Source organism: Carcharhinus amblyrhynchos, chromosome 22, assembly GCF_965287045.1.
Source record: "Carcharhinus amblyrhynchos chromosome 22, sCarAmb.v2.hapA, whole genome shotgun sequence".
Taxonomy (NCBI): Eukaryota; Metazoa; Chordata; class Chondrichthyes; order Carcharhiniformes; family Carcharhinidae; genus Carcharhinus; species Carcharhinus amblyrhynchos.
This window is the reverse complement of record NC_137345.1, coordinates 30,600,159-30,620,167: the sequence shown is the minus strand read 5'-3', so window position 1 is coordinate 30,620,167 and position 20,009 is coordinate 30,600,159. Positions and strand designations below refer to the sequence as shown.

The 20,009-nt window shown below is 41.6% G+C and overlaps 1 protein-coding gene across 1 annotated transcript in view; it reads left to right on the top strand.

Moving 5' to 3' along the window:
- The window catches only part of lgr6 (leucine-rich repeat containing G protein-coupled receptor 6), a 261,234-nt gene that overhangs the window by 220,078 nt on the left and 21,147 nt on the right, over positions 1–20,009 (top strand). Inside the window, exons 8-11 of the mRNA XM_080210083.1 lie at positions 1,979–2,050; positions 4,375–4,446; positions 9,476–9,544; positions 9,760–9,831. Coding sequence (XP_080066209.1) covers positions 1,979–2,050; positions 4,375–4,446; positions 9,476–9,544; positions 9,760–9,831 — 285 coding nt within the window. The remainder of the gene's footprint in view (positions 1–1,978; positions 2,051–4,374; positions 4,447–9,475; positions 9,545–9,759; positions 9,832–20,009) is intronic.

The window sequence follows — 20,009 nt, the reverse complement described above, 5'->3', positions numbered from 1 at the left end:
AAGTCCCTGAAGGTGTCGGTGCAGGTGCAGAATGTGATGAGGAAAGCGTATGGTATGTTAGCCTTCATAGGAAGAGGTATAGAATATAAGAGTAGGAGTCTGATGTTGCAGTTGTATAGAACGTTGGTTAGGCCTCACTTGGAGTACTGCGTCCAGTTCTGGTCGCCGTACTACCGGAAGGATGTAGAGATCCTGGAGAGAGTGCAGAGGAGATTTACCAGGATGTTGCCTGGTATGGAAGGGCTGTCTTACGAGGAAAGATTGAATGAACTTGGGCTGTTTTCCCTTGAGAGACGTCGGCTGAGGGGGGATCTAATAGAGGTTTATAAGATTATGAAGGGGATAGATAGAGTAAATGGTGGTAAGCTTTTTCCGCTATTAGAAATGGATAGAACGAGGGGTCACGGGCTTAGGGTGAGGGGGGCTAGGTATAAGACAAATATTAGAGGGCAGTTTTTCACGCAAAGGGTAGTGGGGGTGTGGAATGCACTGCCGAGTAAGGTGGTGGAAGCAGGCACGCTAGGGTTGTTTAAGAGTCACTTAGACAGCCATATGAGCGGGCTACATATAGGGGGATATAGTAGGCCTTACTAAACATTGTAGGCTTGGGAATACGTTTTGCCTCAGGGATGTTAGTCTTTGCCTGTTTAATAATGAATTTTTTTGTCTCCACAGGCATTTAAGTCCAGCAAGGGGCATGCATGCGGCAGGTTGTAGTGGGCTGCTCTTGGACGTTGCTTCGGGAGTTGCCTATTGCTTCATGTCGTTAGTGTGCTTAAACTGGACCATCTCGAGGGCAACATGACAGCTCAGAGACTATCTCTGTTGCTGTGCGGACACATGGATTTGGGCCTGTGTCTGTGGGAGTTTGCACGTTCTCCCCGTGGTTGCGTGGGTTTCCTCCGGGTGCTCCGGTTTCCTCCCACATCCCCCAAAGATGTGCTTTTAGGCTGATTGATTGGGTACTAAATTGTCCCTAAATTGGACCTCCCTGATCCTCGCACGTTAGGTGTAGACTAAAATCATGAATAGGTCACTGAGACAGTGGGACGGCGGCACGGGCTCGTTGGGCCGAAGGGCCTGTTTCCCGTGCTGTGTTGTTCTTTGTTCTTTGTTCTTTGTTCTAAAATATATCGCACAAATATGAAAAGAAGTAGTTAATTTATGAGTCACAATTAAGACTTACATAACACTGCAATGAAGTTACTGTGAAATGCTCCTAGCTGCCACACTCCAGCACCTGTTCAGGTCAATGCACAGCATATCTTTCAGACTGTGGGAGGAAACCGGAACAAACCCATGCAGACCTGGGGAGAATGTGCAAACTCCACACAAACAGCGATCCAAGTCACAAATTGAATCCAGGTCCCTGGTGTTGTGAGGCAGCAATACTAACCACTGTGCCACCGTCCATGTCACGGCTCGATAGCAATTTTCTTGGAAATCAAAAGGCTGTGAGTTCAATCCTAGCACCAGACAATTTGAGGCAGGCTGTGAGGGAGTTCTGGACTATTGAAGGTGTGATCCTTTAAGTCAGATATAAAATAATGTCCTGCCTTCCCATCCCAGTGGTTCAAGGATGGTTAAATTTCTAAAGACCTGATTCAAAGAGTAGGGACATTCTTTTGGTATCCTGTCCAACATCCCTCCTACAACAAATTCCATCAAAAAGAGATGAATTGGCCACCCATGTTTTGACATTTTGTGAGGTCTTATTGTAGCAAATGACAGTCACTTCACTTCGAAATAATCAATTGTATGTTCTGTCCTTTGGAACATGTCTGATAGATCTGAGAAGGCACTGTATAAATCCAAGTTTACCTGAATGGAAAATGATTTGAACTCTCTTGGGATAATATATATCAATAGTTAAGAAGTCCCTTTTAAAGGGAGAACAATAATTGGAATGTGATGTAAAAACTTTCACTTTGACCTTGATTGCTTCACTAATCAGATGTATTTCTGATGTATACTACAGGGGCTTCCATAACAACAATATCAAAGCTATCCCAGAAAGGGCTTTTGTTGGAAATCCCTTGCTTCAGACAATGTAAGTTTAATTGCTACCATCTCATACATTCATTGTTACCCATTCTATTTCAGTCTGTCTATGTGTGTCATATCACTGAAGATGCTAAACAATGAAATTGAATCTTGATTGTGACTGTTTACGGACAAAATTTATCTGCCTCTAATATTGCTGCCAGTATTCAATATATTTCAGTATGGCAAACAATATATTAGAGTTTATATACTGTTGTCACAAGTATTAACAGTGCAATGAAGTTACTGTGAAAATGCCTAGTCACCACACTCCAACATCTGTTCAGATACACTGAGGGAGAATTTAGCATGGCCAATGCACCTAACCAGCACGTTTTTCAGACTATGGGATGTAAACGGAGGAAACCCACGCAGACACAAAAAAAAGTGTGACTTCATTGTGCCTGCGCTGACAACAATCTCATCCAGGCCCTATCCACATAATCCCATGTGTTTACCCTGCTCATCTCTCTGATACTAAGGGGCAATTTAACATGACCAATCAACCTAACCCGTACATCTTTGGTATGTGGGTGGACACCGGAGCACCCAGAGGAAATCCATGCAGACACAGGGAGAATGTGCAAACCACACAAACAGTCATCCGAGGCCAGAATTGAACCCCAGTCTCTGGCGCTGTGAGGCAGCAGTGCTAACCACTGTGCCACAGTGCCATCCAGATTTCATAACAATGCAAAAATTTAAGGGAAAGTAAAGTGTTCAAAATGCGAAGTGAAATTATAAAAATATCTAAATTTTTTTTAATTCAATGATTCCAAACATTTATTCAGTGAAGTAATAGACTATACACTTCAGTCCCCACTGTGTGGTAAGGTAGCTGATTTCACCTGGGGCGTTGGCTCGAGGATGCAACACCTATATCCAGTTTCAAAAGTTAAAAACTGGACAGGTTCCCACTCCAGATCACTGATCCGGTAACCTGTGGAAATGGTTGTGGATAGTCATTAAGTGAGGTCACGATTCGGTGATGGTCACTATTGCCAAGCAGCTGATTAACACTCATTGTTCAGATTCATATCTGAACAATTATTATCTGCGTCAGATTTCTTGGAAATCAAAAGGCTGTGAGTTCAATCCTAGCATCAGATAATTTGAGGCAGGCTGTGAGGGAGTTCTGGACTATTGAAGGTGTGATCCTTTAAGTCAGGTATAAAATAATGTCCTGCCTTCCCATCCCAGTGGTTCAAGGATGGTTAAATTTCTAAAGACCTGATTCAAAGAGTAGGGACATTCTTTTGGTATCCAGTTGGTGTGACAGTTGGTGTAATTGGAACTTTAACCCTTTAAGAAAAGGCTCGTAGTAAAGAATTAAAGTGGAGAAGATTGATATAAAAATAATACAAAAAAAAGTTATGCTCCATTATTTAAGCTTATTTGTCTCCTGAGATATTCCACTGACACCATTGACATCAAACAGTACCCAAGCCCTGAATAGCTGCATTTACTTAGGAGTTTCAAAGTTAAACCAGCATGAGAGCTAATCTGGAATGGAGAGTTTCATCAGAGGATGAATTGAACATTTTGGCAAAAAAAAACTCTTACTCTTTACCATTCTTTTTAAATGCAAACATAAATATACAAGAGTATACTTTAGTTCCACGAGGTAATCTAACTGGGGAATATGTTTATTTTGTGAATACTTGAAACCGCTTTTGGTCCTTAGAAGCTGTTACTTAGATGAAAGGTGAGTAGCTGGATCAACAATTAACAGATTAATATTTGCAATAGTAAGAATGCAGGTGTGGACTTAACTACACACTTCCAAGAAATGCCTTTTATTTATTTTTCTTGGCAGAAACAGGGTTTCACACCTAACAATTATCCTCTTATGTGAGTGACAATGCTATTTGGTTAGTTATTTAATATAAATATATTCAATTAGGTATAATACACATAAACTATTCAGCCACTCTGGGTGGATCAAGTGCCTTTCTTAGTTAACTCTTTAATTATATTATCCCTGTATCCTGAAATTTGAACATGTCCTCACTCTGCTACCAGGGACCAAACAGATTGTTAGCTAATCACTGGCATATTGTTGCCATCCAGTGTGTTTCCTACACTTATTCACAACTGTTATTATTAATTAGAGAAAACCCTCCCCCGTCATCTGCTCAAGCAGCCACAAATAAAACATCTGGGTTCACGTCCGATTGTCTGGCTGCTTTTAGTTAATTCTGCAGGCAACTTTTGTACGTTTTGTTATTTAAACTGATTCTACACTCTGTTCACATCGGCAAAGCAGATGTGAGCTCTGACATTGATGGATGTCGTATGAAAACTTATCTAAACAATTTACTTCCTTTCCAGTCATTTTTATGATAATCCGATCCAGTTTGTGGGGAAATCTGCCTTTCAGTTCCTGCCAAAGCTTCACACCTTGTAAGTATGCGCGGAGCCACGTGCTCAATTTCAAAAGCTCTAAAAGCTGACCCAGTAGCTTAAATAATCGAGTGCTTGACTCCCAAGCTGAAGGTTTGAGTCTTAGGCGTGTTTGCCGCTGGAAACTGTTGAGTTTAGTTTTGTCAGTCCATGACTGGGGAATGATGCACTCTGAAGACAACCTCAGAGGAAAGAAAAACTGGTTCACTGGGCTCAGTTTTAGCTCTTGTGTAAGTGGTTGGGTTTTGAATGAGTTAAAATCTCACCCTTTGTCTCAGTACATTTACATTGTATGTCCTGTTCTGTCAGTATGCACAATAATAAGTCTCACAACCCAAGGTTAAAGTCCAACAGGTTTATTTGGTAGCACAAGGCTCAAGCTTTCGGAGCACTGCCCTTTCATTAGATGAGTGGGAGTTCATGTGCCCCATGGGCATTCAGCCTCTGATCTTCAGGTAAATGTTCTCCAAGACGGCCTTCACGACACACAATGCAGAATCGCTGAGCAAAAACTGATAGCCAAGTTTGCACACATGAGGATGGCCTCAACCGGGATCTTGGGTTCATGTCACACTATCTGTAACCCCCACAACTTGCCTGGGCTTGCAAAATCTCACTAACTGTCCTAGCTCTTTAACCTATGCTTAACCCTCTTTCCACTCACATTGTCTGTACCGTTAAGACTTGATTATCTGTAAAGACTCAGATTCCAAGCATTATCTTGTAAATTGAGTTTGTATCTATATATGCCCTGTTTGTGAACAGAACTCCCACTCATCTGATGAAGGGGCAGTGCTCCGAAAGCTTGTGGCGTATGTTACCAAATAAACCTAAGAGCATAAGAAATAGGAGCAGGAGTAGGCCATCTCGCCCTTTGAGCCTGCCCCGCCATTCAATAAGATCATGGCTGATCTGTCGTGGCTCAGTTCCACATTCCCGCCCTCTCCCCATAACCTTTAATCCCCTCTCTTATCAAAAACCCATCAACCCGCGTCTTAAAAATATTTAACGAGGCAGCCTCCACCACTTCAACGGGCAGAGAATTCCAGAGATTCACCACCCTTTGAGTGAAGAAGTTCTTCCTCAACTCCGTTCTAAACCGCCCCCCCTTTATCTTGAGGCTGTGCCCCCTAGTCCTACTGTCCTTTCTGAGCGGGAAGAGTCTCTCCACCTCTATCCTATCCATCCCATTCATCATCTTATACGTCTCAATGAGATCTCCCCTCATTCTTCTAAACTCTAACGAGTACAAGCCTAGTTTATTCAGCCTCTCCTCATAGCTCAACCCCCTCAACTCCAGCATCAGCCTAGTAAACCTCCTCTGCACTCCCTCCAAGGCCAAAATATCCTTGCGTAAGTACGGCGCCCAAAACTGCACACAGTACTCCAGCTGCGGCCTCACCAATGCCCTATACAGCCGCAGCAAGACCTCCCTACTTTTATATTCAATCCCCCTCGCTATGAAGGCCAGCATCCCATTTGCCTTCCTGACCACCTGCTGCACCTGCAAGCTGGGTTTTTGCGACTCATGCACAAGGACCCCGAGGTCCCTCTGCACCGTCGCCTGCTGCAGTTTTTCGCCCCGTAATAATCCTTCCTACCATTATTGCTACCAAAGTGGACCACCTCGCACTTGCCAACATTAAATTCCATTTGCCAGTTCCTGGCCCATTCGCCCAGCTTAGCTAGATCCTTCTGCAGACTCTCCACACCCTTCGCACAATTTGCCGTTCCCCCAATCTTGGTGTCATCAGCAAATTTCGACACCATACACTCGGTTCCCTCCTCCAGATCATCTATATAAATGGTAAATAGCTGAGGCCCCAGCACCGACCCCTGGACTTTAACCTGGTGTTGTGAGACTTCTTACTGTGCTTACCCCAGTCCAACGCAGGCATCTCTACATCATGTCAGAATGTAGCCAGTCACATAATGACATTGATATTAAAGTTACATTGGGATCTGCGGTGAGCTGGTAACATGGACACAGAACTGGCTTGATCATAGAAGACAGAGAGTAGCGGTGGAAGGATGCCTTTCTGACTGGAGATCTATGATCATCAGGGATCAATACTGGGACCCCTGTTGTTTGTAATACATGTAAATGATTTGGCTGAGTATATAGGTGGTGTCAATAGTAAGTTTGTGAACTGCAGAAAGATTTGGGGAGCTGTGAATAGCAAGCAAGATTACCAGAGGATAACTCAGGATATAAATAGGTTAGAGAAGTGGCAGATAGAATTTAATCTGGACAAATGAAAGGTGATGCATTTTGAAAGATCTAATGCAGGAGGGAAGTATACAGTAAATGGCAAAGCCCTTAGAAGCATTAACATACAACAGGATCTAGGCTTACAGGTCCACAGTTCCCTGAAAATGGCAATGCAAGTGGATAAGGTGGTCATGAAGGCATATGGCATGCTTTCCTTCATCAGCCAGGGCATAGAGTATAAAAATTAGCAAGTCATGTTGCAGCTGTATAGAACTTTAGTTAGGCCACATTTGGAATACTGTGTACAATTCTGGTCGCCATACTACCAGAAGGATTTTTTTTTATTCATTCGTGGGACATGGGCATTGCTGGCTGGCCAGCATTTGATGCCCATCCCTAGTTGTGCTTGAGAATGTGGTAGTGAGCTCCTTCTTGAATTGCTGCATTTTGACCCAGCAACTGCAAAGGAATGGTGATATATTTCCAAGTCAGGATGGTGAGTGGCTTGGAAGGGATTTACAGGCGGTGATGTTCCCATGTAACTGCTGCCCTTGTCCTTCTAGATAGAAGTGGTCATGGGTTTGGAAGGTGCTGTTCAAGGATCTTTGTTGAATTGCTTGTGGAGGCTTTGGAAAGGGTACTGAAGAGGTTTACCAGAATGTTGCCTGGTATGGAGGATATTAGCTTTGAGGAGAGATGGGTCAAACATGTTTTTTTTTCACTTGAACATGGGAGGCTGAAGGGTGACCTGATAGAAGTTTCTAAAACTATGAGAGGCATGAAAAGAATGGATAATCGGAATCTTTTCCCCTGGGTAGACATGTCAATTACTAGGGGACATTGGTTGAAGGTAAAAGGGGAAAGTTTGAAGGAGATGTGAGAGTCAAGTTTGATGATAAGTTCCTGGAATGCACTGCCAGAGAAAGTGGTAGAAGCAGATACAATAGTAATATTTAAGAGGTGTCTTGACATACATGAATAGGCAGCAGATAAAGGGATACGGACTGCATAGAGGCAAAAAGTTTTTAGTTTAGAAAGGTGTCATGTGTCAGTACAGACTTGTTGGGCCAAAGAGCCTGTTCCTATGCTGCACTGTTCTTTGTTCTTTGATTGTAGAGAATTCCACAGTATAACAGTTTTGTAGTTCTAACCATAGATTCATATATGGTGGAGAATGGTTCCAGAAATAAGTGAAGCATTAAAGAATAATCTTGAAAATGACTCTTAAAGCTCTGAGGCATTTACTAAGTTTAATTTGTAGTGGACATAAGTCTGTAGTTTTCATGATTTTGATAAAAAGTGTATTCGAGACTACAAATGCTATTGAATTGCTTGTTACCTATTATTATGCACAAACTTATTGCAAAGCCCTTGAATTAGTTAAACTGGTCTGGCTGATTGTACTTTTGAAATATTTTGATGCAAAGTTTATAAAGCTGCAATATAAAACAAATGAATGGCATATGCACTGTTAAATTGTTAAATAACGTTATGCTCAGTTGATAACACTTTTTTAAAACGCTCCGTCTTCAGATTCAATGCCACAATATTAAGGTAACAACCAGTGGAAATTCTCACTCGATTCACCTGTACAAAAAAAGGGAGAAGGAAGAGCTGACATTCACATAGCATTTTGCTTGACTTTAGAATATTCCAAAACAATTTGTGGAGTACTTTAGAATTGGAGTTACTTTTGTAATGCCCAGGAAGTGTGGGAATCAAATTGCACATCATCCCCTAAACAGCAATGAAATAAATGACTCAACAATCTGTTTTAAATATGTTGGTTGAGGGCTAAATGTTGAGTAGAACACTGGGAGAATTCTCTTGCTCTTCTTCAAATATTGAGTCAGTTAGAATGGTATTCGCTGGTGTTCAGTAGGATGAGGCGTTATCTCATAGAAACATATGAAATTCTAACAGGACTAGACAGGGTAGATGCAAGGAAGATGTTCCTGATGGCGGGGGTGTCCAGAACCAGGAATCACAATTTGAGGATACAGAGTAGATGGTTTCGGACAGGGATGAGGAGAACTTCCTTCATCCAGACAGTGGTCTACCTATGGAATTTGCTATCACAGGAAGTAGCTGAGGCTAAACATGGAATACTTTCAAGAAGCAATTAGCGTTAGCACTTGAGGCAAAGGGGATGAAAGGATATGGGAGCAATGCAGGAGCAGGTATTGAGTTGGATGATCAGCCATGATCATAATGAATGGCAGAAGAGGCTCAAAGGGCTGAATGGCCTCCTCTTGATCCCATTTTCTAGTTTCTATGTTTAAATGGTGCCAAGAATCTTTTACTTTCATCTGAAATGACAGATGAAACCTTGTTTCATGTATAAATTTTCTCCCAGAACGTGGGAAGGCCAATTGCTAGAAAGTTTCTAGCCAATCTTCTGTCTGCATGCGGTTGTATACAAAGCAACTTCTGGCTCCTGAATTCAGGCTGGAGTATAAATGATGTGAATTTGAAACACTGCTAACACAGTATAAATAGGGTACAAGATGTTCGTTAAACCAAGAGAGCAAATGGCCCATGAAGAAAACCAAATTAGGAAATAGGAAAGAGAAAATGTTTAAATTGTGAACTGCAAGAATCAATTTTGCAAGAATTAAATTGATAGCATGTCATGTGCGAAGCAATTACAATTGGGAAAATAAATGAAGCTTACACGCACACTCATAAAGGATAGTATAGTTAATTTTTTAAAATATTATGGCACAATAATTACAAACTATAATGTTATGTCAGGTATTTTATTCCACTTCTAAGTAATGCATGAAGAAAGTAATGGATTTTTGCTGTCAATTCCAGGTCACTAAATGGAGCAACTGAAATAAAGGAATTCCCGGACCTGAAAGGAACAACTAGCCTGGAAATACTGTGGGTAGCAAATTTATGTTTATCAAACTTAGATCCTGAATGAACAGCAGGCACCATTTTGCTGCAATTATTGCTCTTTTCTTTTGATGGCATTCATTCATCACAAATTATCCATTACATTGTCAGTTCTGTCAGTAAAAATAAAGGTCATGTACTGAGGAACTTCTCGCATGCCTAACTCCAAATAATGGCATAAATTTTCTGCTTCTGGACAGGACCCTAACTCGAGCTGGAATAACCTCACTTCCCAGGGGTCTCTGCCAACAACTCCCAAATCTACGAGTATTGTGAGTATGGTTTCGTTCCTGGTCATACATGCATTTCATCATTAATCCTCAGTATGAATTACGCCAATATTCCTTTGCTGAGTAGAAATAAAGCAATAACTCTGCTTAACTCTACAAGATGACAGAAATTTGATTTCAAGAATCATTTAATAGCTTCTTGACGCAAAATCAAAAAGCTTAAATCTCAACCTAGTGCTATAGCTCATACATTACATCCTACAGAAGCCAAGCCGACTTCATAAATTCCACTATTCATCCTCACTGAGAGGACTTTCAGGATGATTATTACAAAATTAGGAGGAGGAATAAATATAACTCACATAAAAGGCATATTTCAAGCTCATTTTTATGCTTTTTTAAGTATAAACACACATATGGACTAAATAAAGTGAACTGTGATACAATCCCACTTTACGGATTCTTATCCAGGGCTATTGAATATTTCTTGAAATCAAATTTCTGACATTCTACAGAGCTATAGGGGCAGCATGTTCTCCCCGCGACTGCATGGGTTTCCTCCGGGTGCTCCGGTTTCCTCCCACAGGCCAAAAGACATGCTGATTATGTGCATTAGCTATGCTATATTCTCCCTCAGTGTGGCCGAACAGGCGCTGGAGTGTGGTGACTAGGAGATTTTCACAGTAACTTCATCAGTGTTAATATAAGCCTATTTGTGACACTAATAAATAAACTTAAACTGAACTAAGTAGTTCAAGAATCAATAGGTCCTACCTCACTCCTGGAATAAATTCTGTATAAAAGAATTCTCCATTAGTTATTCCTTGAATATTACATTCAGTTTCAACTTGATAAACATGTAGTTACACTGTGGGAAGCTTTTCATATTTCAAATTTTTTATATTTAACCCCTTAATCTATTATATTAACAGAGACATTCTCTGATTTACTTTAAAAGTGAACATTGTCACAAGTCAGTGATGCTGACAGTCGATACCAGTTTAACAGCCAGTACAAAATCGAATAATGCTATCCCATAAAATGAACAATATATCAAACAAAAAAAGATATCTTCAAGTATGTAATTTTATCTTCTATAGAAAGTGACAGGTATAAAAATTTATGCTTTAATGTGATGATTTATGATTTCAATTAAAAGACTGCCTGCAAACATTCAGGTGTAACTTATTTTTGTGTAAGAACATAATTACAGGAAAAACTTGTGGTATTTTCCACTCAGATAAAAGGAAGATTTGACATTGTGGGCGGAATCCTACAGCTCCTTCCGCTGGACAGATTTTCAGGTTCCACCAAAGTCAGTGGAATCTTGAACAGTTAGCTGCATTTTACAGCTTCCACCTACCCCTCCACCACCACACCTCCATTGTGATGGGGCTGTAAAATTCTGCCCTGTGACATCTCCTTTTAGCACAGAGTGTCAATCTCAACATACCTAGATTGGATCACAGATGAAAAGTTCATATAGGCTGCAATGGACGAGATGATTTGTGATTAATCTAAAAGATCATCAAGCACACTGACATAAATGTTTTTGTTTTAATTCATTTGTGGGATATGGGCATCACTGGCTGGCCACCACTTACTGCCCATCCCAAGTTGATCTTGGAGGGCAATTGAGAGTTAACCAGATTGCTGTGGCTCTGGGGTCACATGTAGGCCAAGACCAAGGATGGCAGATTTCCTTCCCTAAAGGACATTAGTGAACGAGACGGGTTTTTCCAAAAATTGACAGTGTTTCATTAGCATCAGTAGATTCTTAATTCCAGATTTTTTTTACTGAATTTGTATTCCACCACCTGCCGTGGCGGGATTCATACCCAGATCCCCAGAATGGGAAAAGTAGTGGAAATGATCATGCTCCCAAGGCAAAGCCCTCACTTGATGATATCCGGATGGATCATTGTCAATATTTCAGTGAACAAATGAAGGTTCCAATCAGCCCAAACAGTTATTGAAAGAGTCCTTTAAATCTTTGATAAGCCTTTCATGAAAAGGTTGAGATACCTAATAGTAAATGTAATAGTTCCCTTTTGGTTACTTCTGTTAAAGTGAACTGAGTTCCTTCACAGTTTGAAGTAATTTTGTAAGAAGGCTTTATCTAGATTTTTATTTTCAAAATATGATTATTTGTGCACCTGAAAAATGTCCTTAATATCTGATGACCATTTTCAATTTTTTTTAAGTAACAAATTTAGATAGCAACGCTAGATAATAGTTCAAGCAATATCAACATGTTCTGATGGTTGTCAACCCTATTACATAAGAACATAAGAAATAGGAGCAGGAGTAGGCCATCTAGCCCTTCAAGCCTGCCCCGCCATTCAATAAGATCATGGCTGATCTGAAGTGGATCTGAAGTGGATCAGTTCCATTTTCCCGCCTGCCCCCCATAACCCTTAATTCCCTTGTCTATCAGAAATCAATCTACCCGTGACTTAAATATATTCAGCAAGGTAGCCTTCACCACTTCAATGGGCAGAGAATTCCAGAGATTCACCACCCTCTGAGAGAAGAAGTTCCTCCTCAGCTCTGTTCTAAACTGCCCCCCTCTTATTTTGAGGCTGTGCCCTCTAGTTCTGGTTTCCTTTTTAAGTGGAATTTGATTGTTTGAACTAAGCGGATTCAGTGAACATATCAGATATTTGATTTGATTTGATTTATTATTGTCACATGTATTAACATATAATGAAAAGTATTGTTTCTTGCACGTTATACAGACAAAACATAGCGTTCATAGATAGGGAAACGGGAGAGTGCAGAATGTAATGTTATAGTCATAGCTAGGGTATAGAGAAAGATGAACTTAATGCAAGGTGAGCCCATTCAAAAGTCTGGCAGCACCAGGGAAGAAGCTGTTCTTGAGTGGGTTGGTACGTGACCTCAGACTTTTGTATCTTTTTCCAGAAGAAAGAAGGTGGAAGAGAGAATGTCCGGGTGTGTGGGGTCCTTAATTATGCCGGCTACTTTGCTGAGGCGGCGGGAAGTGTAGACAGAGTCATGGATGGGAGGCTGATTTGCTCGAGGGCCTGGGCTACATTCACGACTTTTTGTAGTTTCTTGCAGGCTTGGGCAGTTCAAGCAAGAAACATGCCTATCTATCATTCCCATTTCAGTAAGTTTGAGGGTGCATTTTAAAGGCAAAATAATTATTATAGGAATAGTAAGAAGTCTTGCAAAACCAGGTTAAAGTCCAACAGGTTTATTTGGAATGAAGGAGCACTGCTCCTTAAGAACATAAGAAATAGGAGCAGGAGTAGGCCATCTAGCCCTTCGAGCCTGCCCCGTCATTCAATAAGATCATGGCTAATCTGAAGTGGATCAGTTCCACTTTCCCGCTTTCTCCCCATTACCCTTAATTCCCTTGTCTATCAAAAACCTATCTACCCGTGACTTAAATATATTTAGCAAGGTAGTCTCCACCACTTCAACAGGCAGAGAATTCCAGAGATTCACCACCCTTTGAGTGACGAAGTTCGTTCTCAACTCTGATCACCTTCATCAGGTGATCACCCCAGTCCAATGCCAGCATCTCCACATCATATTATAGGAATGATAAACAAAAGGTCAAAATGCTTCTGTTTGTTTTCATCTTCTCTTCAATTTTCTGCTTCCTCTCTTGCTAGTGATTTATCTTCTGTTATGGTTCCATTGGTACCCACAGGTCCAATTTCTTAGCCTGAATACTGATCCCAAGTGCTGTTCAGTAGTGAGGGAGTGTCAGTATTGAGCCCAATGCTATTCTACTCTCAAGCCATTACATGCACACTTTTTGAGTCATGATGGATAGTAATCTTTATTCTTTCATTCTTTACAATTCACTCCACACGTCTCTCCCCCTCCCACCCCTTCCTTTCAGCCTTAGAGCACTTAGACCAGAAGTCACAGGCCACCTATGCCCCACCTGAGATCAGCTACCTCAGCATAGTCAAGGTGGAAACTGTGTCCTCCAGTCCCAAACCGGGAACTAGTTAGCTGAGCTATTAAGGAAGGTGAAAGGAAATGTTTTCATGCCACTCAACTGCTTGAAAATGCAAAACCAACAGTCAGCACAGATAACCAAATTATTTAAAATGCCTAGCATTCAGTTAACAGGCTGGAATTATATGATTAGATTGTGTTAGTATATCAGTCATTTTCTTTCAAATCATGAGGCAGGAAGTAAACAGTTCTCCCATACTTGGTGTATTTAATGTATTGACATGTACTTTGACAAAGGGAACTGTTAGACATCATGGTCCCATGATGTTGATATACATTAAGGTATTCTAAAAGCAGCAGTGTTTTCATTTTGCCAGTATCAAAATTGATATATTTTTCACATACATCAAATGGTAATCAGTTGTGTGACAGCTTTACATCAATGTGGAGTAATTACCCTGTCATCAGAACCTGATGTAAATTTCGGCATTTTTACAAATCATGTATAAAAGTGGATTCTCACTGTGAAGGAACGTTACGACAAAAATTGGCTTAAATAATTACTAATTTACTTAATTCCTAATTAATTGCTAATGGTCTATTTAATGAAGAAAGACACCCTAAGGTAATTCACAGAAATGCAGTCAGACAACAAATAATACTGAGCCAAAGGAGAAGTTGCGAAGGCTTGGAATCAATGGCTAGGATATGGAGGTGGCCAGAGATGATGGTTTCAGTTTTCACCATGGAGTATTATCTATAAGAATCAAGTGAGGACAATGAAGTGGACAATGGAAGAGAATCACTGGAGGATGATGGTGAGATTGACCATCTGAAAGGCTGCAGAGATGTGGAGAAGGAAGAGGAGGGATTTAACACCTTAGTCATGGTAGATATCATTCATGGCTTTGATTAGGGGTCTTTAAGTGCTGAGACAGGGACAAAAATCTGATTGGACAAATTCAAAAGATAAAGTTTAAAGTTTGTTTATTAGTGTCACAAGCAGGCTTACATTAACAATGAAATGAAATTACTGTAAAAATTGCCTAGTCGCCACACTCCGGTGCCAGGTCAGGTACACTGAGGGAGAATTTAGCATGGACAATGCACATACCAGCTCGCCTTTCGGACTGTGGGAGGAAACCACAGCACCTGGAGGAAGCCCATGCAAACATGGGGAGAACATGCAGATTCCACACAGACAGTGACCCAAGCCAGAAATCAGGTCCCTGGTGCTATGAGGCAATATGGACACAAATTTGAGATGTAGCAGCGCCAATCAGGGAGGCTTTGGACAGAATAGTGACACTGCAGATGGGCCGTAGTCGACAAGGTCCGAAAGTTTAAGGTTGGAACTTTGGGAAAAACAGGAAATTTTCAGCAGTTTTGAAAGGCAGAGGATAGTATCTGAGGAGATATCACCATTGGCGACATATCAGCTAGCTTGCGAGTCTCAAGGGGAAGTTTAGTGGGAATGGCGTCAAGAGGGCAAGAGATGGATGGGCTTCATTGGGCAAGTTGAAATTCAGAGTGCATATTAAGCTGTTAATGCTGAAAGAAAATGGGCAGTATGAATGAACTACATTTTTAATCCAACCATCTGACTATGAACAAACAAAAATACACACAATGCATCCCCTAGATTAATAATTAAACAAAAGATGCCCAGTTTCATAGCATTTACTAATATCCTATATACTGATCTGCATTATGATAAGTGGCAAAATAACTAAATCTTTTTCCCTAAAATCTCAAATATTTTCACTAAATACCCATTCATTTTACTGGTCTGTCAGCTGGCATTTAATTCAGATTATGTTGCTGAAAGTGGTGGATTTATGTTATGTAAAGGTTAAAGTGACGTACATCAAATCGAGCATTGTTTTGTATCGCGTGCAATATTGTGAAAGAATCTATCCATGCTTTCATGAAATACAATAATATTTCGGAGTTAGGTATGGTAAATGGGATATAACCTATTAACGATAATAAGAGATATAATGGGCAGAATTTTACAGAAGAAAATTAAGTGTCCATCTAGCATAAAAATGGGAGAGTTTCAGGTATGTTTTTTGGGCAACTCTTTGCTCCCAATCTCATGCACAACGTGCATGAAATGGGCTAGACTGTTTCTAGCCATTAGAGGCAGTGGGCTAGGCTTAATTCACCAGCTAGCTTGTTCAAGCAGCAGAGGGAGCTGTAATGCATGTGCAGATCTTGTGAGCCCCACACTGCCTGGACATATCACCCCCCGACTTGTCATCCCCCCGCCACCCAGACCAATCATGCCACCCCCCCTCAACTAATCACCTGCAGATTGGCAGCGGGCCACGCCCACCCTCCCCATCAATCAGCTGCAGAGTGGCAATGGGCTCCCCTCCTCCACTGAATGCATGCAGAGTGGCAGTGGGCCCCCCTACTTCACCCAGTGATCTCCTGCAGAGTGTATAGTAGGCCCCTCCTCCCACTCCCCTCCTCCCACGCCAACCTGAGCCCTTGTCCACTGGACAGCACCAAGGTGTCCAGTGGGCATTGCCAAGGCACCAGCTTGGCAGTGCCAAGCTGGCACTGTCAGGCTGGCACAGCCCCAGTGGCACTCCCCAACTTTGTCCTCAACCTCCCTGGGGATGCCTCAGTAGCCTCCTGTTCATCCGGCGAGGCCAACATGGCTGTTGCCCATTCATGGGGAGCAGATGTTTTCCTTTCCGGAGAGACCCTCCAGAGGTCACAGAGGTAAGTGAGCCTTGACGATTGAGTCCGGGGCTCGCTAAACACATGTTAATGAGGGCTAAAATAAATTTACGTAATATGTTCAGCCTCTCGCCAGAAATGGGCAAGAAACTGATTGTGCCAGAAATGCGGTGCTGGTAAGATCGCGAGAGCCAAGAAATCGGCCGTGATCCTGAATTCTCAGCTCTCTCGTGATTTTACGATTGATGAGCCATTAAAATTGCGGTCAACATGTGTTTGACAATAGTGGTAAACTGACAGTATCTGAAGAGCCTCCAGTTAAACACCTCATTTCATTCCTTCATCAAAGATAAATGATATCTTTATTCTCTCTTTAACTGACTAGAACTTGCTTAGGATATTGACCCAATTCTTCTGAGGAGCAGCAATCACTTTTGGATTGCGGCTAATTTTCTGTGTGACACTGGAGCTTTGCATTTTTAACCAGGATTTCTGATCCTACCTTCCTCCGGAATGCAGAGTGTGCCTTTGATCCAATTGTGTTCTTGTAACCCTGGATCATTGGGCAAAGACAAGTCACTGCCCTTTTCTGTGGCATTAGCTGCCGTTATCTGGGACATTTAAACAGCTTTTCAATCGTTCAGCATAAGAGTGTCTGAGTGATTGGGTGAGTGAATGGATGAATTATGTGGGTAATGGGCAGAATGGGTGTGAAAAAGGAGGTAGGGTGGGTGAGGTAAGGGTGTGTAGGGTACATGAGTTAAGTGGGGAGGCTGGCTAGTGGATAGGGTGATGAGATCAGGTCAGTTCGGTGGGGGGGAGAGCTGGGGTGGTGTGAGGTCAGGTTGGGTCAGGGAGAGTTGGGATGTCAGTGGTGACATTAGGTTCAGCGAGGGAGTTGGCTGGTGAGTTCAGTTCTGGGGTATCGGCAGCAATAGGCAGGAGACATTGGGGGATGGGGGAGTGCTGGTCAGAGTGAATGACTGGGGTGTCAGTGATATAGTTAGACAGGAGTTCGACTAGGATTTTTCGATCTATCATTTCGTGGAAAAATGTTCAGTTAAATGAGTTAGAATCGTTCAAATTCTCCAACTCTAAGTCAAGATTTGGAGACTTTGTTGAAGAGAGCAGGGGAATTGCCCATCGGAAGTTCAAACTTCACTGGCAATTTTCTTGGAGTCGGTGAGTTGCAATCTCCAAATGGACAGATCTTGTATCTTGGTGGGTAAGTCCAGGCAGGTAGTGAGGCTTACAGATAGTGTGACATGAACCCAAGATCCTGGTTGAGGCCATCCTCATGTGTGCTCACGACTTGTCTGTGCTTGCGAAATCTCACTAACTGTCCTGGCTGGAGACAATACACACTTCTTTAACCTGTGTTTGGCCCTCTCTCCACTCACATTGTTTGTACCTTTAAGACTTGATTACCTGTAAAGACTCAAATCCCAACCATTATCTTGTAAATTGAGTTTGTGTCTATATATGCCCTATATGTGATCACAGTTTCTCACTCACCTGATGAAGGAGTGAGACTCTGAAAGCTTGTGCTGCCAAGTAAACCTGTTGGACTTTAATCTAGTGTTGTGGCACTTCTAACTGTGCTTACCCCAGTTCAACGCCAGCATCTCCACATCGGTCTCCAATGATCCAGAAGCTGGAAAATCTGGGCCATTGATGCCTAGCTGATGTAATTGGCTTGTGCAGAAATTGAATGTATATTCCTACAGTCTATGAAATAACCTGAATTAATTTAATAAGCTTTTTCAGTTCAATGAGGTTTGTTTTAGCAGATTGATTCCATATTGTAGTTATTACTTCCTCTTTATGGGCCAGGAAACTAATAGTGACAATACGACCAGTTCCTGAATTAAAACAACACCAAACCTATAAATAATGTTGCAAGATCACGAGATAATTCCAGATACAAGAATTATTTGGTCCAGCTACCTTATCCATTCAGGTAGACTTTGAATGCCACCAGTATCTGGCCCCATCCATCCCCATTGTGGGATCTAATTGTTTCATGACTAGCCCCCCCAGGGTTCTTCCTTCTGTAACTTTTGCTCAGTTTTCTAGCTTTCTTTCCACTTTGTCCTGAACTATTTCAAACATTCTTGCCGTATACGTGTCACATATTTTTCCAACCTATGTGTAGAACTTTACACTCACTTGCAATAATTTTCATCTCTCAAGGCTTTGCCTGCCGACATGCCTTGTTGAAAGCATTCTGGAAATTCTGAACTACCTCTTCTGATTTCACTGCCCCTCCTAGTTTGGTGTCGCTTTGCATTGTGTTTCCTCATTGAGGTTGTTTGTGTAAATGAGAAATGGTTGTGGTTCAGTCACTGAATTTTGAGGTTCCCCCCACTCTACACTTGCCCCCCTTTCCCAAACATTGACATATAGCCTGGTGGTAATGTCACTGGATGAGTAACCTGGAGGCAAATGCTCTGGGTACATGTCTTCAAATTCCATCATGACAGCTGGTAGAATTTAAATTCGATTTATAAATCTGGTATATTAAGCTAGTCTCAACAATGGTGATGATGGCAACTTTGATTGATTGGTGTAAAAACCCGTTTGGTTCATGAATGCATGCCACTTAGACAAGGAAATTTGCTATATATGTATATATATATAGTATACATTGAGCTTGTATAAGATACTAGTTAGTTCTGAGCTGGACTAATGCGCATAGTTCTGGACACCACATTTTAGGAATGATGTGAAGACATTAGAGAGAATGCAGGAGTTTCCAAGGCTGAGAAATTTCAGTTATAAAGATTTATTGGAGAAGTTGAGACTCTGTTCCTTGAAGAAATGAAGGTTAAGAGGAGATTTGATTGAAGTATTTATGAGGACCCTGGCCAAGGTTGATAAGGAGAAGTTGCTCCCATTGGTGGGTAGATTGAGAACCACAGGGCACAGATTTAAGGTAATTGATAAAAGAAGCAAAAATGATATGAAATAAAACTTCTTCACATAGTGAGTTTCTGGGGCCTGGAATGCACTACCAGAGGGTATGGTTCAATTGAGGGTGGGTTCAATTGAAACATTCAGGGGGGAATTTGATAATTGTTTGAAAGGTTTGTGGGGAAAAGCAGGAGAGTGACAGTCGAAGTACTCATTCGGAGAGTCAGTGCAGACAAGATGGGCCAAATGGCCTCCACCTGCACTCTAATAGGTCTGTGATTCTGATCCTTACCCGAACTGGCCTACAAGTGACTCCAGACCAAAGGCAATGTGGTTGACTCTTAATTGTCCTCAGAAATGGCCTACAAGTCCTTTATTTCAAGGGCAATTTGGGATGGGTGAAAAATGCTAGCCCTGGCAAGGATGCCCCTATCCCATGAAAGAATAAAGAAGCAATGCTCATTGAGGTGGATTTTCAACTTGCTGCCCTGATGTAAAAACATTATTCCAGCTCAGGCACCTATTAAAGAAACTGCACAATTCTCATTTCTATTGACTTCCATTGATTGGGATTTAATGCTGAATACTGAACTATCATTAAATAACTTTGAATTCAATGTAGTCGACTGAAATGGAGGCTTCCAACTGACTGGCCATATTGCTCTGATCCCTAAGAA